At 36.2% G+C, this 25,039-nt stretch overlaps 1 protein-coding gene and 1 long non-coding RNA gene across 6 annotated transcripts in view; one reads left to right on the top strand and one right to left on the bottom strand.

Annotated features, from left to right (window-relative positions):
- Nucleotides 1–25,039, bottom strand: part of LOC105468044 (par-3 family cell polarity regulator beta) — a 1,086,746-nt gene that overhangs the window by 937,930 nt on the left and 123,777 nt on the right. For all 5 annotated transcript variants that reach the window (XM_071073272.1, XM_071073273.1, XM_011717972.3 and 2 more), the window contains exon 2: nucleotides 7,833–7,934. In XM_071073272.1, the coding sequence (XP_070929373.1) occupies nucleotides 7,833–7,934 (102 nt within the window). The remainder of the gene's footprint in view (nucleotides 1–7,832; nucleotides 7,935–25,039) is intronic.
- The window catches only part of LOC139357197 (uncharacterized), a 62,729-nt gene that overhangs the window by 25,350 nt on the left and 12,340 nt on the right, over nucleotides 1–25,039 (top strand). The gene's annotated exons all lie outside the window — the stretch shown is intronic.

Raw genomic sequence — 25,039 nt, 5'->3', positions numbered from 1 at the left:
TGGAGCAAGAAAGTGCATGATACATAATAAATCGTACAGTAGTTTCACCACCACTGAGGTTGAAGTGGGTTCAGAGAAAGTTTGGAGGCATTGTGAGGCCTCTAAATATAATGTATAGCTACAAAGTTTGGACTTGATGCAGTATATACTAAAATGAATATTATGATTTAAGCAATACTTTTAAAATAATGTAGTTTACATTATTAATAGTGTGTTAATTACAATAACAACCGATGACTTACTACAGGCCAGGTGCTCTCCTGAACATTTCATATTAACTTACATAATTAGTACTATTTTTAGCTCCACTTATCCATGATAAAACTAAGGCACAAAGAGGTTAAGTAACTTGGACAAAACTAGACAAATAACAGAGCCAAGAAAGGAACTGACTTTTTTGTCCAGAATCCAAGATCTTAACCATTCTGCCTACACACGAGGCACAAAAACAGTTGACGGGTAAGGAAGAGACTAAAAACAAGACAACCAATTTCTTGTCAATTACAGTAACTTTGGCCTGAAATATTACAGATGTAAATTTGGTAGCTGTGGAAATGCAAAGACAAAAACAAACATATGAGAAAGGATAAAGGAAAGAATAAATTGGCTTTATTAAATAACTAAATTTTTTAAATAACTGCAAGTTCAAGCCTGGGAGACTAGGAAAAGGTGCTCCTAACCAACAAGAACAAGGACATCAATGGAGGAAACCAACTGAAACTGAGTAGTTTTGATCTGCATGAGATATTATCAGCATCCTAGGGAGGAAATGCAGAAATGGACTCAGGAACGAAATCAGCTACAGACATCGTGTTCTATAACCTCTTCCGGGGTAGGGTATTTCTTCTTTTGGAAGATGATGAATTTAATCTACATGACTGTTGAGGTCTTGTTTGGATCCATGATTCTATAATTCTGTAATTCTATAAGCAGAGAGTAATCTTGAAAATTCTGAGCTAAACTTTCCTGACCAAGGTAATTCATTTGTTCTTCAGGAGCTTCTGCATTTATTTCTGAAACCTTCTCCAAACTTTTATGTGCTTTTGTGTTTTTATAATGTCAACTCCCATGAACTAAAGTAAGACTTTTTGAAGAAAAAACAAAAACACATCATATCCTGATTTGTTTTTCTTTTAATTGTGGCTTTAAAATAGGTGCTTTAGCTTTTGACAGAAATCTTACTGATAAAATGAGAGCTCAGAAATGAAATAAATCAGGACCTTTTAAAAAAAGCTGTTTAACTTAATTTAGCATTCTTCTTCTCCAGAAAACACAATATACTTCATAGCTTGTCCAACTACAGACTGAAAAAGTTACATACTTCATCACCACCAGTCATTAATCTTTCAGTCAGTGAATAGGTACGGTGGGAAGAAGTCTAAATTTAAAAGAGGAGTTTTTATAAATGCAAGGAATTTCCTTTAGTCCTTACTAGAAGATGCACAAAAGCACATGAAAATGTATGTAAACTCTGGCTTTATTCTCCAGGCCTGAGTTTGTGAGTTGTACTAAAAAATATAGCAAAAATTATTTTCGAATAAAGTAGAACCAAATACTTAATCCTGTTCAGGAAGTAGCTCCTGTGAGCTGGTTTCTAGGTAACTGTGGACCCACTAGAGGGCAACAGAGTGTTCAGAAAGCAATTTGGCTTACGGATAAAGAGCCTGGCTTTAGGTCACTAGTTCATGTAGCATTGTGCAAACCAGTCTCCATTTTAAAATCATGTTAGATCTCCAAATGCTCCTTATGTTACCAAATAATATGTTCTGATAAAAGGATTCTCATTTCCAAGTTTAATCATACTGGCATTTTCATTTCTCAAATAATAACAATATATTAATCCAAATGTTCTGTCACATTCAAGTATCTTCTTATAAAACTATTTTACCAATTTAATAACTTTAATTCGTATATGTTTTGTTTAAAAAGCAGTTAAAATGTACAATAAAATAGTTTCTTTGATGTTTAAATACTTAAAAACATCTAACGGTAACATCAAAACACCTCGGTTAAAAATACTGTAATAGCACTACCATAGTATCATTCATATAACAGCATTTGAGTTCTTAGTATATGCTATACGATACTTAAAATTTTATATAGCTTACCTATCTAGTTTTCCTATACCAACCCTGTAAGAACATTATATTCATTTTACAAATGGGGAAACCAGGGCCAGGGAGATGAAGAAACTTGCCCAAGGACAGATAACTAATAGGAGATAAAACTGAACTGAAATTGTAACATTTGAATACCAGGTACCACATATGATCCAGTGGGCAATTCACTTGGAAGCCCTGAAAGCCACTGGCATCTCTCCAAACTGAGCCTCCTAGGATAGGCACAATTTAGTCAAGAACAGAGGCATCTTTCCATGTTACTTTACTACATAATATAGTATTAATTTTGTATAGTTAATGAAACCATGGCAGTAATTCAGTTTACATAACAGAAGTTATAGATTGCCATGTTTTCATGTTATATTGCAGTTGTCTTCTTCAATCAAGCCAAAAATTAATAATGGCAATTATCAAGGAAAATAATCATTTTAAAAAGCTTAATACTCAGAAGTTCTCATGCTCAGTTAAAAAAACTCAGGAAGGGAGCATTAAGCTTTGCTTTGCAGTGGTTTACCAAGCATTGGTCTTCAGACTTCTTAGGGCCTTTCCATACTGTAGTGAGAAACTGATAACTGAACAAGGCTGTTTGGCTGTGACTTTGAAATAACTTCTACACTATAGAAGATAACAGCATAATTAGATATTTAAAGATCAAGTCTCAAAGAGTGAAGACTCACCCAATAAACTGAGGATCATTTGTGGCGAACTTTGGGAGGAAGGCAAAGAACAAGGAACCCATCTGAAGTACAAGGCATTTCTCTTATCCTGCAGGATCTCAATGCCCAGTCAATATGAAATTTGAGAAGACTAACATCACTTGAAAAGTTAAAATGGGAAAAGAGGCAGTGTATGTATTAGTGTCCTGTTGCTGCCGTAGCAAGTCACCACAAACGTAGTGGCTTAAAACATCACAAATTTATTATCTTACAGTTCTGGAGGTAAGAAATCTGAAACGAGTCTCACTGGGCTAAAATCAAGGTATCAGCAGGACTGTGTTCTCTCTGGAGGCTTTAGGGGAGAATCCATTCCCTTACAATTCCAATGTCTAGAGGCCACCTACATTCTTAACTGATGGCACCTTCCCATCTTCACAGCTGGCATTGGCTGGGTGAGTCTTTCTCACATCTATCTCTCTAATACTCACTCTCCTGCCTTCTTCTCTCATTTACAAGGATGCTTGTGACTACACTGGGTCCATCCAAATAATCCAGAATAATCTCTCCATTTTAAGATCCTTAATCACATCTGCAAAGACCCTTTGTCATGTAACATTCATATTCACAGGTTGTAGAGATTAGGGAGTAGACATCTTTGGGGAGCCATTATTCTGCCTACTGAAAATAGCACAGTCTATAGTTGGTGCAAAAAAGTAGTTATTGGAATACAAATTAGTTTTTCTTTGTAACTGTATATGGTGGTTAGACTCCAAGTGCAGACTACAGAGTCCAGCTGAAATTCAACTGTATCTGAATCGAATAATCTAGGTCCTGGAAAAAAAGAGGATGCAAAAGAAAGCAACAGAGGTAGAGCTGACAAGACTTTATAATAAACTAGATGCAGGCTATAGGCAAACAGGGTGGAAGTATACTAAATATGTATGGCATATTAATTCTGAATTAATTTATAATTAATAAATTGTATACTCAACTGTTTTGTTATACTCAACAGTTTGATCTATTGCCAACCTTTTCTTAGCAATGGTGGTGACTATGTAAAAGCAGAATTCATGTTAATTTATGACTTATGAATTTTCATAATAGAAATTATAGCTACAAATGCCAAACTGCTCGACACATCAGAGAAGAAAATAAATAAGATTACAGAAATTTAAATTCTAGGTTCCAGAGTCTGATTGTGCCATTTACTACCTGTGTGATCTTGGGCAAGTTACTTACAATTTCTGTGATTATTCTGGAAATTAAAAATAGGGATAGCACTAGCTGTTGTCTTCAAGATTGCTTTAAAATAAAGTAGAATAAATAAGGGCCAAAGACATTCTGGGCCATTGCTAGTAATCAATGATTAGGTTGGTACTATTGGGTGAACTAAGTTGGTAGCCTTTAGCAACCAGAGAAGAGACATGAGTGTAAAATTACAATTCTTAGATATTTATCCCAAATAACTTGAATCATCAGACTGATAGACAAACTGAAGAATCTTGAGAATAACTGTCACAACCAGATAATTATGAAGTTTCAGCACAACATTTTATAGAAATAGTTATCATAAGATGCAATATTCCAAAGCTTTCCAATAATATTTTGACACATATAGGCTAGAAGTAGCATAACACAGCGGAAACTTTGTCCCCGTGGAAGCTCTACTGGGAAAGCAAGTTTAAAAAACCAAAGCTCCTATGGAATACTATGCAGCCATAAAAAAGGATGAGTTCGTGTCCTTTGTAAGGACATGGATGCAGCTGGAAACCATCATTCTCAGCAAACTATCACAAGGACAGAAAACCAAACACCGCATGTTCTCACTCATAGGTGGGAACTGAACAATGAGATCACTTGGACACAGGAAGGGGAACATCACACACCGGGGCCTATTATGGGGAGGGGGGTGGCGGGGAGGGATAGCATTAGGAGATACACCTAATGTAAATGATGACTTAATGCGTACAGCACGCCAACATGGCACATGTATACATATGTAACAAACCTGCATGTTGTGCACATGCACCCTAGAACTTAAAGTATAATAAAAAAATAAATAAAATAAAATAAAAACCAAAGCTCCCAAAGAGACACCATGTATGCACCAAGCACTATGTTGGCCAAAGGAATAATAGAGGTAAGACCAAAGACAAACCACTTTAGGCACAAGTTTTAAAAGTCATTTCTTAAGAACACTGGCTGAACTGTGTTAGAGCCTTCTCTAATTTTAAGTGGAATATCATTAACCTCTAGTTTCTACCTTTACTGAAGTGTACGGGATGGTGTTACTGTACACTAACTGGCCCGGCCTCCCCTGCTTTCTAAGTTTCTGTTTTTCCTGCCTGATATGTTGCAATCGACCAACAGTTCCTTAATGCCACTTCTCACCTGGAGGGAGTCTTTCCTAGGAGGTGAGATATTTTGGGGTTAGCACAATGATTATGTGCATCTATCCATCCCTCTTTGGATTTGTTTTCTATCCATATTTTAAATGCCTAAGATTATTAGGTAGCCAATTTGCAAACAGGTGAACTGTTATTTTGTCTAAGCTCAATACTGCCTCAAAGGATCCTGGGTGAGACTGATATGTCATTAAGCATCCACAAAGCATCATTTATAGTTACTTCTTAATCCAAACTGCCAAAAAGTAAGGAAAAATGAAATTTGGCAGGGCCTTCTTTCTAATCTTAAGATTACCAAGGGTTGTCAAAAAATATGAAATTCTGTTTTTCACTTACTTTTTTTTTTTTTTTTTTGAGATGGATTCTTGCTCTGTCACCCAGGCTGGCGTGCACTGGTGTGATCTCGGCTCACTGCAACCTCCGCCTCCCGGGTTCAATTGATTCTACTGCTGCAGCCTTCCGAGTAGCTGGGATTACAGGCACATGCCAACATGCCTGTGTAATTTTTTGTATTTTTAGTAGAGAAGGGGTTTCAACGTGTTAGCCAGGATGATCCTGATCTCCTGACCACCCACCTCAGCCTCCCAAAGTGCTGGGATTACAGGCGTGAGTCGCCGTGCCACTTACTTTTTAAAAGGAAGAAATGGCAACACAACTTTTTCTAGCAACATCAAAAGTATAAATTCTCATGAACTCTGCAGAACAATACTAATTAGGCATCATGTAGAAATATTGAAGTACATTAACTGAATAAAGCTGAACCCAAGCAGTATTAATCCTCGGCTAGGATTTTAACTGATTAGCTCACTTTTTTACCTTATTGAGTAATGGTGGTAGAGTCCCATTAAAACAGAGATTACATATAATAAAGCTATATCTGTGTGTAGTAAGTGGATTATGGTTATAAACTGCATTGCTGAGATAGTTTAAAAGAATGCTCTAAACGTGAGAGCTCTATAGGACAAATTACCTCCCTGGGCACTGTTCATGGACTTATCCTTCCAGCAACGAGGTACTGGATGAAGCTGGGGTAAGACATTTTCTTCTGGCCCTTCCTAAACTTGCCATTTTTTGGCCCTTTATTTTAATGCTCTGGACATCAGTGAAACCTGAGACAGGAACTGCCTTCTACATTAATAAACAACTAAAATATCTGAATTACTTCAAAGGAAGAAGATGATCTTTAGGGAAGAAGCAGAAAGTCAAATGGGGGAAAAGAAGTAAAAACCCTTCCTTCGGGGTTCTGAAGGTTAATAATGCATTATTTACCCTTTTATTTATCCTGAGACCAACTAAACAGGAAATATATATCAAAATTATATACAGCAAGAGTCAAGTGTAGAAAGTAAAGCTGTCTTTTTCACTCATTAACTCAGTAAGTATTTTTGGGAATCAAGTTTGTGTAAGATATTATACCAGATACTATTAACAAAAACACACAAAAATCTCCCGGTCCATGCCCACTAGGAGCTTAAAATCTATTTAGGGAGATAACTAGGTTTATCTAGATATCTAATTATTTCCCTAAATAGACTATAAAACTTAGTTATCTCCCTAAATAGACTATAAATCGCTAATAACAACATAAAGCAAAACAGGTTTGAATTACAAAATAAATTATGAAATGTAAATGTATAAAACGTCTGCAAAGATTAATGTAAATCTGAACAGTCTGAAGAGATCTTATGGAAAAAGAAAAATATAAATTTTACCTGAGTTTAATAAATCACTTATTTATATTCCAGTCCAGCCAGGTAAAACACAAAAATGTACACATACACACCCCTGAGATTACATGGAAAAAATATAGAGAAACGCGTTTACAAATATAAATTATATTTGTAATATAATTTGTAAAATTATATTTGTAGCCTAGTACAAACAGCACTAAAGATGTACACTAGAAGAAACTTTGAAAGCTAGACCTCTCTGACAGAATTCAGTTTTGGAAAACATATTAGCCATTGATGACAGGACCCCAGCCGGCAGTATTAAGCGTGTCTCAACAGCAATAATCGTGTGTATTGCAATAAAATAGTACACTTTCACATCTTCCTCTGTGTAGTCTCAGAAGAACTTCATTAAAACAAGATATTTGCAACAGGATTATTCCCAAATAAATGGCAGAACATGCTCAAACTTTTTGGAGTATTCAATTTAGTGCCTTTTACTGTACCAATGAAAATAAGACTATCACTCAAGAGAGTTGTTTGCCAGCTACTTCAAGAAAAATCTTCACTATAATTCTTCATATAACTTTCTGCCCCATTGTATTCTCTACTTGGAAACACATTCACACCTCAGGCGTTTAGTTGAATATTTAGCAACGGCCAGGAATAAACTACAGAGCCAGCAATGACAATGATAACTCCAACAGCCTCACGTATGAAACTAATTTATTAAGACATATCAGGAACTCTTGGGAATGAAGTGTCTGCTAATTAGGCCAACACAAACAGATTCCCAAACCTTAACAAAGTTTTTCCAAACATCTGATGAAGAACTTTGATTTATGGGCTGTCCAGGTGAAACCTGAACAGATGGTATCTTTTAATAATAATTGACACGTGAATTTGTTAAGGATTTCAGTCTCTTGAAAACATGGTGCTCTGTAGAGGAAAACAAAGAGGCACATTTTTAGAGTTATCTACCTTGTCTTTATCTTCAACAACATCTGCCAAGACATCATCTGGATCCAGGATTCCTCCATCTGTATATTCTAAGTGATGAATCTTCACCCAGTAACCAGGACCCTATGGCAGAACAAACAACAAGTTTAATGACCTAATCTATATTAAAAAGTTAAACACATTTTAATGTTAAGAGACATAAGTTGACTTGTTAAAAATATGTTCTAGTAATCAAATTTTTAAACACCGAAAACAAATCCGAGAATCAAGGTGCACATATTTCATCAATTTTCCTGGAAGGTAAATTGCAATGTAAAAATAAACTGCTCAAAAAACATATTCAGGGAATTTTTATAACCTACAACTCAGGTAATTCCAAGAATACTCTGGAAAAGAAAGATCTTCTTGAGGGTAATTTCTGAAACTAGGAATACAAGTCCAAATAGATTCCAAAGCTGTAGGGGAAAAAACCCAAAAGGCAGAATCTGTGATGGTAATAGCTATGACTACAAAATATATAAATGGAATGGGTAACCACCAACCTCTTCACCTTTTTAATCTCCATGCTCAGCATGCAACCTCTCTCTGAGATATGCAATGATGTACAGAGCAGGAGCTCCAGTCTTGCTTGTCATTTCCCGCAGCATGGCAGCAACTCAAACTGTGTTCAGAGTTGAATGGGGAATTCACTGAGTTGGGGTAGTAATTTAAGAGATGTTCAAATACTGCTTTTTAAATAACTGATTACTTTTAAAAACCGCTTACTCTGATTCTGGAATTTAGAATACAATAATCTAGCTCATTCAGTTACTATGTACTGCCTATTTCCAGGAAAGCTATGAAAGTGAACCATTACAGCAATGGGATAAGAACATGAACCAGTGAATGAAGTGAAGAAAAACATTAGTAAGGTTTTACCAGAATCCCCAAGCTATAATCAATTTGGTTCTGTGAGTCTTAGAAAGCCCCTCAAAGTGGGAAACTTTTGAGCTATAATACACTTGGTATCCAATAAATGAACAGATACCAGTTTGTTAAAAAAAGAAAGATGGAAATTCTTCTAGGATAAAGCTCTAAGCCTTTCCGATACGAATCTTTATTAGGGATAAGAACTAATATAACCCATGGAATTCAATTTCAATTTCATAAAAGCTAATAGAAATGGTTGTCATATAGTCTTCTCTTTAGCTGACCCCCAATAAAAGGTAAGGGCATACTATTAAATAATAATTTTTTAAGGCATCTATTTGGAGAGCTACTAAAATGTGACCCAAGTACATAGCTTTCCAGTAATACAACTTGGTAAAGTGATAGGCTTTAAAAATCTAAAGGAATTATCCTTAGTTAGGCTTTGGACATTTCAAAATTAAGTTTTCCACATAGCATTTTATTCCAAGCAAAATAAAAGGAGTTTTGTTTACTTCTAATACTGAGTTTATAGGTGCAAACACCAATGATTTACTAGGAAACTTTAAATGCCTGACTCTGTGGGACAGCTAGCGATCTCAAAGATATGAGCAGTGGGAGTATAATCAGGTAAGAAAGGCACAGAACTCCCATTATTCAGTTTCTTTAACCAGAGATCGTTGCCAACCAGAAGTAATTGTGCTGTAAAAGATGAGCTAAGTATAATAGGCCAGATTTCAAAAAGGGAGGATCCTAGCATAGCGAAAACGATGTAATGGCCACTGGACAATACAGCTCTCCCCCAAAAATATTTGGGAATTAAATCTTTTTTGTTATGGCCATGCTGCAAGCAACATATTTCTTCAAATCTACCCAGGACTTCTGACTGAAATATTAAATACTATGTATTCCTTGTAAAAAGTCTGCTTATAAAAAAGAGTTCAATTTAATTAATCTCTATAAACTTCCATTGAGTTGTTTTTTTGATATATTACCGCTCTATACATGAAATCTGTTGATTTTAACCATGTTTATAAAAAGTAATGTATTCTAAAGAGTTTTCTTTATAATATATTTGTACTTAAAAGCAGGCATCTATTAGCTATCTGCTTTTTTCTCGTGTTCAGTTTGTAAAAGCAGATTGTATCCCTGAAGATGGAGGTAAACAATCATCCTTCACCACTGCAGTAAGTTAAAACACACCTTTCTTCCTGCCTAGAGGTAGAAACACAGAGAGAGGAAAACCAAAGAGTCCTAATTTAAAATAAAGTAACTCAGAAAACACCCAGAGATAGGATTTGATCAGTGGCAAAGGGACTGTGAAACAAATGGCAGCAAGATGGGGTTGCTACGTCACATCCATTCCTCCCTCATTCACACTCCTGGGATACAAGACTTTGTGGAAAATAAAACACAGGAGTTGAAACTAAGACACTGTTCTCTAATTTAATTCAAAAGAGCTCAGAACTAAATGAAGTTAAAAGTATCTTGATGCATTTTGGAAAAATATATTTGACCCCAAAATTTTAAGTGAATAAAATGGTGTCAGAATATGGAAAGACTGCAATTTGAACTCCCTCTTCCACATTGATATTGCCACTTTGTACATTCCAAAGAAGAGTAGGCTAATGATGGGCACACATCTACACCTAACCCTGAACAAAAACAGACAAGCCAGAGGAAATCAGTCTCAGGGTTAATATTTTACACATCTGAGAGGGGGGAAAATGTCAACAAACCACAGTACATACCAACTGGGATTTTGTCCCCATGGTATTTTGTCCACGGTGCTACTGATCACTCAAAAATGTACATACAATATATGCAACCTACAGCCATTGTAAGACCATAAATTTATCCTGACTCTCTTATGCATGTAAAAATTTCAACCATTACACTGCAGTCAACATTTTGCATTTCATTTATTTGGTTTTATTGCCATCAGGAATAAAACTGATCAGACATGAAAAGGTGTTCACATATGTGTTCTGGTTTATACTGTCACTGGGAAAAGTTTACTATATTTTTTATGATTATGACATTTAACTTGCCTTTATATTGCACAAGTAACTGTGGTACACATAACTTTCAAATCATTTTGAAAATATCTCTAATATATGTGCTCATTTTGTTATGCAATGTCTTACTACTTATACTCCTATGATCATTAAAGTATTGAAAAATAATGTTATAATTATGTTTTCTCCACTTCTGACATTATTGTATCTGTTTTTAAAATAAAACAGTTAATTTAAATGCTACTGAAATTTTAAAACTAAAACTAGTCTATGAGAATTAATTGCTAAAGGAAAGCAAAACAAAAACACATGCATTACAGGAAGAAGACAGAGTATTTTTAATGATCAAATGTAAAAATGGTTCCAAATAGGCATTACTACTAATAGCGCCAAGACCTTCACTGCGGGTAGATAACACGAAATTTTACCTTATGCCTTAGAAAATTTACATTAACCATGTTTGAAGTACAGTAATTTTCCACTTGTAATACCTAAAGGAGTAGACTGGCAACCCACATACTATAAGGCTGTGACTACCAAGAACTGGGATTATGCCAATAATCACAAGAAAGGGAAAACTTGGAGGGGCCCAACCAAGATGCCTGTGGTCCAGGAAAGGAAAAAATAGCCTGCAATGGCAGCAAGGTCCCAAAGTGAGGAGAGCACTGCAAACGAAAAGCCGATTTTTGGAGAAGGGCTACATTAATTACAGTCCTCAGCCATGCAACTGGTTTCCTGGTGGCTTAATGTTTTTACTAGAAGAATCTCACCCACTGGAACACAACAGCAATGGTTAAATGGAAGGTAAAAGCAAACCAGAATTTTCTTTATAGAATTTAACTTCATGAATTTGGTGGCACATGTCCACAAAATGAGATTTCACCTACAGGTCAGGTAATATAGGTACTATGTGTTTTAGATGATTAACTCATTTATCCTCAAAATGCCTCATAAGACAGTTAATCCATTTTATAGATGAGAAAACCAAGGTAGGTGAATTAATTTTCCGAAGTTCAGACACTGCATAAGCAGGAAAGCCAAGGTGGGATTTTTTTAAACACAGAAAGTATTTTATTAAACAACTTAATACAAAGCACAATTATCAAGGAATTAGGCTAGGAATCAGGTCCATTTCTATTCCTACATAAGCATATGGACCCAGGCAAGCTGCCATTATTCTGGGCCTTGGGTGCATCATCATTAGTGAGCCTGGAGACTCGATGGCCTTTTGTATGATGTACCTCATAGAGGTCAAAACATAGAGACATGGCGGGTGACAATGGAAGGCCCTAAATTCTTTGCTTAAGTGGATCTGTCCCATGCTTCACAAATGAGAATTAAGTGGGGAAACTTTCAAAACATAATCTTCATAATCATAGATTTAAGTGTTTTGGAAACAGTGGAAAAAGATCATACTGCCAAGAATACAGAGGGAGTTTGAGGCACTGGAAATTAGATAGAGAATTATAAAAATGTACATGCACATAACACTTAATTACTTTTATAATAATCTTCTGGGGGCATTCTCCCCTCTACCCAAGACCAAAAGACAATCAGATGCTCCACAAGGCTCCCAGGAAGGAGAAGATGACAGAGCATGTGTGCAGACTGTTTGGGGCAGACAGAGAACAGCAGCCTCTGAGTAGCCAGCCACAGAGTAGTGTAGGGAAAAACAAGTTTTGGAAAATGATGCCCAAACAAAGCCTAGCAGAGCAGCACTGACACCTAAAAGGAAAGCATCAAGCCAGAAAAGGCAGTAATGAATATAGAGGTTATTATGAACCAGCCCTAACGGGCTTCAGAACACGCCTTCACCTTCCTAAAATAGATCAACCAAGTATAAACTTCAGGAGAACAGCCTAGAAGAACATGAGCTGAGGCTATTTGAATTAACTACAGTATGTTTCCAAAGAATTCAGCAGAACTAGAATGGGACCCAGAGTTTTTATGCTGGGTTGAAAGTAACACCTGGCAAGTTCAATAGAATTATAAACCTTTAATTACATATAAAATGAGGGAGAATTAGTCCATATATTCACTTCCAGATCTAAAAATTTACGATCCCATCAAAAGAAAGTTGGTATGGCCATACTAATCCTAATATCAGATGAAGGAGACATCAAGGAAACAAGTATTAACAAAAAATAAAGTGGGATATTCAATCATGATAAAAGGATCAATCTACCAGAAAGATAACAATGTTAAATCTGTATGTACCCAATAACATAACTGTAATACATATACTGTCAAAATGAACAGATCTTTTAAAAATATTTTAAAAACACAAATTGGGAGACTTGATAGGAAACAAACAAAAAAAATGAGCAAGATATAAATCATCTGACTGACACAAGTAACAAATGTAGCCTAACTTATTTGTATTATATTTATACGCACAAACACACATATATGCACACACGCAGTATAACCAAAAAGATTAGAAAATACTTTATAAGTGTACATGGAACGTGTACCAAATTTCAAAGGTCTGAAATCATTTAAAATATGTTCTTTTATCACAGTAGAATCAACCACAGAAAGATATCTAGAAAAATGTCCAGCTGTTTGGAAATTAGGAAATACAGTTCTGAAAAATCCACAGATGAAAAATAAAGGCAACGAGAAAATAATTTTAATAATTAAAATAGCAAAAATGTGTGGAATGCAGGTAAATCAGTGCCAAATGTGTCAGTTATGGTCTTTAATGCACATATTAACAAGAAAAAAGTTGATCAAACAGTTAGAAAAAAAATAGCTAATGAAATCCAAAGACATGGCGAAGAAAAAATAAAGAGCAAAGAACAATGAAATAAAAAAACAACAACAAGTAAAAATCAAAGTTGGTTCTATGAAAAGCCTGACAAAACTAGTAAGTACATAGCAGAATCAATCAAGAAAAATAAAACAAATTTCCAAAATTAGGAAGGAACAAAGGCAAGCAAAACCATTATAGATCCTATAGATACTGAAGAGAATATTCTAAAAACCTTGGACCTATAAATTTAACAATTTTTATAAAATGAATGAATTCTTTGAAAAATACAACTTATCAAAATGGATGGTAAAAATAGAAAATATGAATACAAAAACAACAAGAATGAAATTGAATTTGTTTCAAAACCTTCCAAAGGTTCCTTCAAAAGGAAAATTCTCAGCTCAGATGACATCACAGGTAAAAATCTGCCTAATATTTGAGGAACAAATGATGCCAATCGTTTATACAAATACTTCTAGAGACTAGAAAAAGAAAAATTCTCTCAGTTCTTTTTTAAAAAGATAGCACAAATTTGATACCAACATCCTTACAAGGATATTACAAGAAATAATAGACCAGTCTCTCTCTCTCTCTCATGAATATGTAGGTGAAAATCTTAAACATTTGTAAATCAAATTCAGTGATGTCTATAAGGAGTAATACATGATAACCAAGTGGAAATTATTACAATAATGCAAGAGTTGTTTAAAAGTCAAAAATCAACCAAAGTTATTCACAAATTAATATAGAAAAAAAGATAAAGATCAAATGATCATCACAATGGATTGCAGAAAAAGCATTTGAGAATATGCACCACCAAATCACAGTATAGAAGTATCTTAGTAAATAAGGCAAACCACTAACTAAAGAAAACCAGTTAAAGATAAAAAAATTAAAACATTTACAATAGCACAAAATCAAATACTTATGAATAAGTCTAACAAAAATATGAAAAACATTCTTTAAAATTATAAAATATTAGGAAAAAATAAAGAAGACTATCATAGATTGACAAACTCACTATTGTGAAGATATTGATCTTGTCCAAGTTGATTGGGGTTAGGGTAAGGACTGTGAGAATACAAAGCAACTACAATTCCAGTACACTAAGGGTAAAAGTATAAATGTATACAATCACTTTGGAAAACTGGCAGTAACTGAACATAAACAAGCCACAAAGCTGAATGAACATCACGCGTAACTCAGCAATTCCACTTCTAGGTATATATCTAACAGAAATCTAGGTATATATCAAATCCTGCTATGAATATTCTGTGTGTCTTTTGGTTAGGTAGATAGATACCTAACCAAAAGACACACAGAATATTCATAGCAGGATTATTTTTAATACTTAAAAATCTAGAAATAGCTCAAATATTCATAATCAGTAGAATGTATAAACTACAGTATGTCCATGCAATGGAATACCATACAGCAAGAATGAACAAACTACAAGTTTCTGCAACAACATGAGTAAATCTCGCAACACGAAATTGCATTAAAAGAGCCAAATACAAAACAAGCACCTCTTGTATGATTATATGCATAACAAGCTCAAAAGAGGCATAACTGATTCACAATGTAGAAGTCAGGAGACTGGTTATTCCTTGTGAGGGGGAAGGGCAGTGAGTAGAAAGAGGCATGAAGCGGCTTTCAGGGCAATGTTCTATTTCTTGACCTGTATGCCCGTGATACAGAGAGGAGGCAGGGAAATACTGGATAGAAGAGGGCAGCTCCCTGGCAAAGACCCCACCCTCGAGTCTGGAATTTGCAGCCCTAAATGAGCACAGTTATCCCTGTTTTCCTGCTCAAATGTTACTTTTTGACCCACCCAGCCTCTGTATCTTGTGCTGATATAAACCTCAGGGCTCAGCTGGCAGAGAGACAAGAGGCTGAAGTGACTGGGCATCAGAGACTAAGGACAGACGTGGCTTAACGTCAGACCACATGACTTCGGAGACGACCCGGCTGGAGTCAGCCAGGCTTCAGGGAAAGATCACTTTCTTCCCGCACCATCCCTGTTCTAGCGCCTCTTGCACTGACAGCCACTTCCATCAGTCAATAAAACCTCTGCATTCACCATCCTTCAAGTCCGTGTGACCTGATTCTTCCTTGATACCAGACAAGAACCCGGGTACCAAGAGGGCAGGCTGTATGTCACCCTGACTCTCCCCTGAGCTGGGTAAGGCTTAGCTCTCTGTGAATGGCAACAGCTAAAAGGGCATTGTTTGTAACACACACCCCCCTGGGGCTCCAGAAGTTGCAGGCAACCACTGATCGCTACCACGGGCCGGTACTGAGTTCGGTCCTGCCAGCATCTAAAGGCACTTGCCCCAGCTCCTGCACCTGCTCACCTGCGTGCTTCCCCCTCCCACAAGGGGTCTGAGCTGGGCTGCAAAGGAGCCGCCCCTCATGGCAAGTCCTGCGAGGGGTTCAGAGAACTCTCCTGTCTCAGTAGCTACACTTATTTGTGTACTTTTCTGTACGTGTGATATACTTCCAAGGTATTTACATAAAAATGAAAATAGTATCTTTGCTTCCAAAAATGTGACTTTCTCAAACTGAAATACCTAATTGTTCGTTTTGCACACGCCATCTCTACAGCTAAACAAATGAAGACCACCAAAAGCTGTTCAGAGTAAGAGTCTAGTTTCCTTAGAAGGGTAAGAACAAATTTTAAAACAAAGGAATGTAGAAGTCCCAGAAGATGGGAAGGCCAGGTCATCCTACCAATAGAACAACATGTAGCTAACAGACTACCAGTTATTCAACACTTCTAAGAAGCCCAGGAGATGCTTAGTTGACCACAGGCTTTAATGAGTCAACAGTGATGAGTCTGCTAAAAATATTGTTATTACCATCTTAGGCTATGATAATACAAGGACTGTGTGAGAACAGAACAAGGAATCATTTCACTCTGGGCCAAAGTGGTCCCACTACATTTAGAGTATTTTGTCAAATTTGAAGAGACCATCATTAACTAACTGGAGATGACCCATGTGACAGTAACCACAAAGGTTAAGGAGATGGAAATACATCTTATGATGAGTGAGCTGAACTAATTTAGGCTTGTCTAAATTGGAGGACAAAAAGGAAAACACTTTGCTATTTCAAAGACAGAACTACAGTTTACAGGGCACTGAGCTCTTGAAAGTTATCAGGTAAGGTAAAAATCACTTATTATTAAAATTACTCCTAAAAAATCCCCTAGGGAGACAACACAATGGAAGTGAACATACGTCCTCTGAATAAGGCCAATGCTACCTGTTTTTAAGCTAGGCTTGGAGTGTTCATTGTCTTTTCAGTTGAGCACCAGAGGAAGTATCTGGATTACACTGGAGACCATATTTTATGAAAAAGTTTTATCTTAAACACTTAGACCTCCATAAATAAGTACATGAGAACTGAGGCAAGAGAGGTAACAGCGAGAGTTACATGACCATAGGAGATTTCCAATCAAACTAAAAGACTTCCACATAAAAGAAAGATTTGGCTTCTTCTGTGCTGTTCTGGAAATGATACATAGACACTACATAGACAACAGAGAGGTAGAAACTCAGCATAAGAAAGATCCTTCAAAAAGAACAATCTTGGCCAGGTGCAGTGGCTCACGCCTGTAATCCCAGCACTTTGGGAGGCTGAGGTGGGTGGATCACGACATCAGGAGTTTGAGACCAGCCTGACCAACATGGTGAAACCCTGTCTCTACTAAAAATACAAAAATTAGCTGGGTGCGGTGGCATGCGCCTGTAATCCCAGCTACTCAGGAGGCCGAGACAGGAGAATTGCTTAAATCCAGGAGGTGGAGGCTGCAGTGAGCCGAGATTGCGCCACGGCACTCTAGTCTGGGTGACACAGCAAGACTCTGTCTCAAAACAACAACAACAACAACAACAATCACAGAGTAGAATGGGATGTATGGTGAAAACACGAGCTCTCTACATCTGTCAAGAGTGAAGCAAAGGCGAGACAGCCATATCTCAAGGATGCTACAGGATAAGACGTGAGACTTCTGTGATCCTGAAGATCCCTTCCAACTCTCAGACCTACAGTACCTAGAACCTCAGAGATCCTTAGGGCTTTGAACTCTCGAAAGAGGAAATCTCTGCTGTACAGTAGGAATATAGATTCGGCAATTCTGCAGGATTCCCCTGTTACTGTCATCACCAAGCAGAAAGTCTATTAAGCAAAACATCATGTTTTGAATTCCCCAATCTACCAGTTATTCCAGTATCTTGCCATGTAGCCTGAAAATTCATTAATTTATGAACAAATTTAAGAAAGACGTCTTTCACCTCCAAGATAAAAGAAATACTCCAGTGGGGGCGGGGGGAAGCCTGAGAATTTTATAATGATTAGAACATTAGTTTTGAATAGGCTGTTTTCTCACTCTAAAATAGTTCTCCTCCCACCTTCCCCTCATTACCAATCCCCCCGCCTCACCAAAAAAAATACTTGGAATTTTCAAGCCTTGACTAGTAAATTCGTAAGTTCAAAGACTGGAAGGAATTCATTGGCTCAGAGAGCACCGAGAATAGGCCTCTTATTTTAAAAAGAAGGAACCAATAGAAACCAATATGTATAAACCAGTATGGCTTAACAAAGGGTAAGCCATAGAAAAGGTATTAATAGTTGTTTTCTTCTGATGTATAATTTTAAAAAAAAAATTGCAATATAAAAGCACCAACAATTCCAGGGAATTTTTTTCTATATTATCTCATACTCTAAGTTTTAATAATATTACTTATTCCCTTTTTCAAGTAGAAAAATATTAGGGCCGGGCGCGGTGGCTCAAGCCTGTAATCCCAGCACTTTGGGAGGCCGATACGGGCGGATCACAAGGTCACGAGATCAAGACCATCCTGGCTAACATGGTGAAACCCCATCTCTACTAAAAAAATACAAAAAAAAAAAAAAAACTAGCCGGGCAAGGTGGCGGGTGCCTGTAGTCCCAGCTACTCGGGAGGCTGAGGCAGGAGAATGGCGTGAACCCGGGAGGCGGAGCTTGCAGTGAGCTAAGATCCGGCCACTGCACTCCAGCTTGGGCGACAGGGCGAGACTCCGTCTCAAAAAAAAAAAAAAAAAAAAAGAAAAATATTTAAGTATTGAGACATATATTTCACTTCCTAGTTCATATATCAGCTAAATATTTAAAGGAATGTTAATTACCCCATGTCACTTCTCATTCAGCTTTGTGAAGTAATCATAATCTCTGCAGTTTTCTTTATATAAAGGGCTTTAGAGGTTCATTTTTCATTTTAGAATTAATCTAAATTTATTTGAAGAACAAAGGTCCAGATCTAGATAGAGTTTTTTTTTAATAAAGAACAAATTTTAATTATTTCCAAATGTACTGTCTACATCATCTCAAGACACTGACTTTAAAAGAATATAGAAATTTCATTTTCCTACAGCTCTAGGAGTAAGTTAAACACTCACTCTTAAATGCATGCAAGTACAGGCCTTATGTAACTCTTCAGGTTTATATGTCGTATAATCACAAAACTGAAGTTGTATCAGGAAAATTAAATGTTAAAAGTCTGAAATTTTTAAAAAATTAAATACATTTAATGCATAATTGATGCAAATATATTTAAATAGGTTAAATGAACTTAATCCATTTAAAAACAATTCTCGGTATGAAAGACGTAAAACACTAAACCGTTACTAATTTAATAATATTGAAAAACAATGTCTGAAAGTAATTTTAAAGAAAACAGCTGATTTTTTAAAAATCCTGTTTTCCATTATTTGTTTCCAATGAAATGTTATAGTCCAAAGCCCTGGATGCCAAGGTTTTAGAAACTTGTGTGGTCCAGAGGAATTCAAAGCCTACAGTTAAAAAGTGGAAGCAGCCATGTCTCCAAAGAGAAGAGCAAGTTATTAATTTTTAGACTAATTCTTCCATTATAAAGTCCTAAAAAGCATTCTGCTACAAAATGAATTTTAATAAGAATAAATTTGAGAATGCAAATTTGTACAACTCACAGTTTACTTAATATCTCCAATTCAAACTCTCTTGGTGCTATAATGTTGGCATCTTTGTATGCTAACTCCAAAGAATACTTTCAACAGATACTGTCTATCAGTTGTGTGTATCTTTGTGTATATGAATGACTGAGGAAGGTTTAAAGCATTTTACAGGTAACAATAATGGCCCTTAGCTCTTTACTTGAACACAGTTTTATGGCTCGATCACAGAAGAAATTAAGACACAGAGAGGAGAATTTTAATTTATTGCAGAAGAGGTACTGGTGGCCGTGTTTATAAAATAAGTTAACTTTAATAAACTAACTCTAAGATAAAAATAAAGACCTCATCAACTTTACTGCAACTACCCACCTCCCCCAACCCCCACCCCCTATCCACACAGTTTATGAAACTTCTTTTCAGTGTGGCAGTAATAGGAATAATAAGGGATTATTTGCCTCTGATCTTCCAAAGGATTGGGGCTAATACTGCCTGCTACTGTCAGCTGTGTTTCTCTAACAACTTCATTCCTCCAGAATGCTGCAGATGGATCACAAGTATAGCTAAAAAGAACACAGAGAATGCAGAGAAGAAAGTAGGAAGAGATAAGCTCAAGTATCCCCTACTCACAGAGAAATTTCTCGACCTAACTAACGCTGATTCCCTGGCAGTATCATAAATTATCAATATCATATGTTATCCTTATTTTATTCAATTATTTATTTTATGGCTTAGTCTGCCCCAACTACAACATAAGCGCCATGATTCAGAAACCTCATTTATCTTATTCACTTCCATATCCCCAGCACCTAAAACTACTTCTGACATTCATTATGCATTTGTCATACAAATGAAGACAATGAGAAACAGAAAGGAGTAAGAAAGTAGGGGGAGGGGCTCATGGTATATAACAGAGAAAGCCATTTTATTGATACTGAGTAAACGCTCAAATCTTGACATCTAGATCTTTTGATATAGACAAGGGCAGCATGGGAGAAGCAGAAACACCATAGACTGAAGGTCAATGGCAGTCCTTTCTGCAACATGTGCTGAGTTCTTGCAGCATCTAAGAAAAGAAGAGAATAAAAATCCAGCCCTTGGAAGGAAAAAAGCTTAAATTTTAGTGAAGGGAGACGACAATAATTAACAAACAAAATATATATGTGAATTAATGATATGTTAGTAAGTGATAAGCGATTTGAGAGATAAAATAGAGTAGGATGAGGAGGATGGGGAGTACAGGCAGTTTGTATTTTTAAATAAGGGGTCAGGCCAGGCCTCCACGAAAAAGTGACATTTGAGCACACACTTGAGGCAAGTCAGGGGCAAGTCTCATTGCAGTCATTTGTAAAATAAGTCAAAGCTCAGAAAAGCAACCCTTACATGAGAGTGGGAAAACTAGTTCACTTGTCAGGTTGAATAAACTTGGTGAAGATGCAAAAACACCAAGTGGTAGTAACCACCTCTCTACCCTTGCCAAGAGTATCTTGCACCACACCAAGTAAATTTTTTATTCCACTCTAAAAAACGAAATAAAATTCTACTAGTTTTTACATCACCATTAAATGCGTTTGAAAGTACCTTTTCTTTTAAATGAAAATACTTATAGAAAGGAAGAAGAAGGGACTTACATGTTATTTGCATCTCAGATTTTTTTTTTCCAAACAGCTGAAGTACAGCACAGCAGGATTGGCTGGGCATGTCCCACATAAATAGGATAATTCAGCATACTCTCCAAAATGCTTAGTGGAAAAAGTATGAGCTTTAAAGTAAGACAAGGCTGAAATTCAAAATCTACCACTCATAAATGGGAACAATATCCTCTACCCTCACTGGATTGTGAGAAATTCATTACATATTCACATACACTCACATACATGGGCACACAGATATATACATACATATATTTTCTTTCTTGGCACCAGACTCTTACATTCCAAAGGCAGAGCCATTTCTGATGTGTATGCCACTATAATCCCAGCATCTGACGCTGCACTCCTCTTACAATAGACATACAATAAACAGTGCCTGTGATTATTACTACTCTGCATAATTCCTCAAAACTAGAAGCTAATGAGCAGTTAGGAGGGCAAAGAGACCCTCTGGGCTTGGGAAAGAATAAAGTCAGCAGGAAGTGAGCCAAAGGCCCAGAAAGAGAAGCACCAGAATGGTAGGCAAGTTTTTCACATGTCAGAAATTTGGCTGGGAAGAAATGCTCTTCCTAATTTGTTTCCTATGCCTGTGATCAAAATGTAGTCTGTAGGCTAATGCATTCTATGAAACTGTTTGTTTTTCATTTGCAATAAAAGAAATACAAAAATTGGGAGTAAGCATTTTTAAAAATTTATAGCAATTTTTTATTGCTATAATATTCACGCACATGATTTTGTATTTTATAAAAGTATCTGTTTGCCACAGATGAACAAACAAAACAATCTGGTACTCTATCACGAACAGTTTGAGAATTTCTGGATACACTGGACATCTGCCCTTCATGTCCAGTGCCTTAGCTAAGATTCATAATTAACTGACACATTCATTGACATTAATCAAAATGTTGACATATGAAAAGCCCATGCAGACAATACAATTTTTCATTTAAATATTCTTCACATGGGAAAAGGCAAGCCAAACTCCAAAAACAATTAGCTAAAACTTTTTAGAAAACAGCCTGCTAACAAACGGTGATCCAGCTTCCCTTGGGTGTAACACCTTATCTACTTCAGGAGAGCAAATGAGTAGATGAAGACACGAAAAACGATGTAGTATTGCCTACAATGATGTACCATTATACCATTATTACACTACTAAGTTATAAATACCCTGGGAGGGAAACGCCAAGCAGGAATGAAGAGGCAAACAACATCATCAAAATTAATCTCAAAATTCACCTTATAAAGAAAGATGCTAAAAATTATAGAAAAATAATCAAAATGTTGAGGAAAAAGTTTTCCAAGGATTATATCACACTATCATTTGCATACATGCACATATATATTTGAATATATTCGTTAATGCATACATATTAATATAACCCCAAAGCTGAGATGTCTATGGGTCTGTTTTTTTTAGTTTGTAAAGGAAAATAAGTTCCATCTTTATTGTTTTGAAAATTGCAGATGCAGAAATATTTTAATTTTAAAAATTATCAGCTAACACACATTCACAGTTAGTCGTTATGACTATCTCATTCCTTCTCTGAAAATCATCCCCAAACAAGGAAATTAAGAAACAAAACCATAAACTCTATCTTCATGGAAGTAGCAGATATCTGTAACTCAAATCACAACATGAAGACAGAAAAAGGATAGACAAAGAAGTAATGACTTCTCAGAGGGGAAGAATGTGAAACCCAAGCTCCTGCCAATGAAGAGAGCTAGCATGAAATGCAAACCCATCTACTTCGACAGGGTCTGAAGACCCCAGGTATCATGAAAAGTAGATGAAGGTGGAGCTGAAAATGGTGAACAAAAGTTGCCTGACAAATTCTTTAAGGAAGGATAAAACTCCTAGGTAGGTGCTCCCCACCATCTCACTCATCAAGAGGCAAGAGATATAATCTCTGAAGAAACTGAAAAAGAGCAAGATCCAGACTCCAAAACATCAGGCACAGAGAAGAGCTGAATGTAAAAGGCTACAGACTAAAGACTGGGGGTCACATGCCAACTTTGCGACTCCATTCAACCCCAGCAGGGTAAAAACCAGGCTTACACTCAAACCCTCCTTCCAGTCACTCTGGACAGGTAATTAGATGACTGTGCTCCACCAAAATGAGGGATCCAAGGAACAGAGGACCCAACATAAAAGAGATGGGAAGGGAATTCTCAGATAAACAGTGACAGCAATTAACATACCCATGCAAGGGCTTAGAGAAAAACCAACCCTGATGTGATCAGGACAATGATGGCTCCAGGAGCAATGTTACTAGGAAAAAGTCCAAAATCAATATATTTTTGATAGTTTTAACTCGGTGGAAGATTCCAGTAAGAGACATTTTACATAAGTATTAAAAAGAATGGAAAGAAAGCATGATATTCAACAAAAACTAAGCAAATAAAGTCATTAACTCCAGTAAAACCAAAAGTTTGCACGAGACAAAAGGCAACCATAGTTATGGGCTCAAAAGTAACAATAGCTGCATTCTCATAATAGTAAAAACACCGAAGACACATTTAACCAAATAGTCTAACAATAATTTTAAGAAACGAGGGGGAAAATAAGTTATAGCTTGAGTTATAGCTATCAAATAGCTAGTATTTTCAACTACCTTAATCAGATGTAAACAGAAAATGTCTAAAATTGATGAAACAAGGAATAGCAGTAAATTCACATTTAGACATAAAAGCACACTGGTATCCCTTGATTCATACATTATTTAGAATTATGGAGAAAAACAGAACCTGTGGGGTTTAGAGTGAAGGGTTTGGAGTGACTGCTTCTTAGAAGTGGTTTGGGTGGCAGGGGGCCAATCGACCACTATTTTTATCTTGGGCCTTTTAGCACTATTGGACCCTATAAACTAGGAATTGGCAAACTGTGACCCATGGGCCAAATCCTACCTATCACTGCTTTTGTAAATAAAGGTATAAGGGAACACAGCCAAACTCAGAGTTGAGCAGCTGCAACAGAGGTCATGTGGCTTACAAAGGCTAAAATATTTACTTTCTAGATCTTCACAGAAAACTTTGCCAACCCTTCTTTAAACCATGCGTAAGCATTACTTTGATTTAAAAAAATTAAATGGTACAAAAGAGTGGCCCAGTTCTGTATTCTCTACAGGCAACTCTTTTAGATCTTTTAGTCTTTCTGAATTTTAACCCTTTTTTCTAAATAATAAGCATTTCTGACTGTTCCAACTGTTCAACTTCAAAAATCATCTTTCAACTTTCTGAAATCATTCATGGGGACTTAGTGAATTTAGAGTTCCCCAACTTTTCCATCCTTTCCATTCATAGAGTTACTCGAATATTTTTATTCCCTTTAGTGGTTACCTTTACCTTTAATGAATGACTATGTTTATCCTGTCATCTAAAACAGCATCTCTTCATTCCTTGGAGTAAAAGAGGACTGGCAGCCCTTACTCTTTTCCTCGCCTTCCACTCTTTCCTTCCCATTTCTGTGAGCTCTACCTTTACTTTTATGCTACTGAAGTTGCAAATATTTACATTCTTTTCTGTAATTATAACCGTATTTTCTCTATAATTTGATTCCAGAAGTTGAAAACCAATAGACAGCATGGACATTTATTGCAACCAAGGAAATAGTGTTCCCTGAGAAACCAAATAAGAAATGACCATTTGTCAATCCTAACAGTGCCAATGTCATAACTACTAAGCCATTCAAACAAGAATGTTCAAACATATTCTCCTTTTTACAGCTCAAAAGCATGTTGGGTTACTGTTATGCAAGCTGTAAGAGGTGACCTCAGTATCAAAAATATATAGAGTTATGCCAAAATGGACTTCTGTAATAATTATATATTGATAAAAGTGGATATAATCACATTCAATAGCAAAACAAATTATGCAGTTTTGTATAGGTAAAAAACATTACTCCTTATGAAAGTAAATATGGTTGCC

The sequence above is a fragment of the Macaca nemestrina genome, chromosome 11, assembly GCF_043159975.1.
Source record: "Macaca nemestrina isolate mMacNem1 chromosome 11, mMacNem.hap1, whole genome shotgun sequence".
NCBI classification, from domain to species: Eukaryota; Metazoa; Chordata; class Mammalia; order Primates; family Cercopithecidae; genus Macaca; species Macaca nemestrina.
Note: the sequence above shows the minus strand (reverse complement) of the source record. Positions and strands in the feature narration are given on the sequence as shown.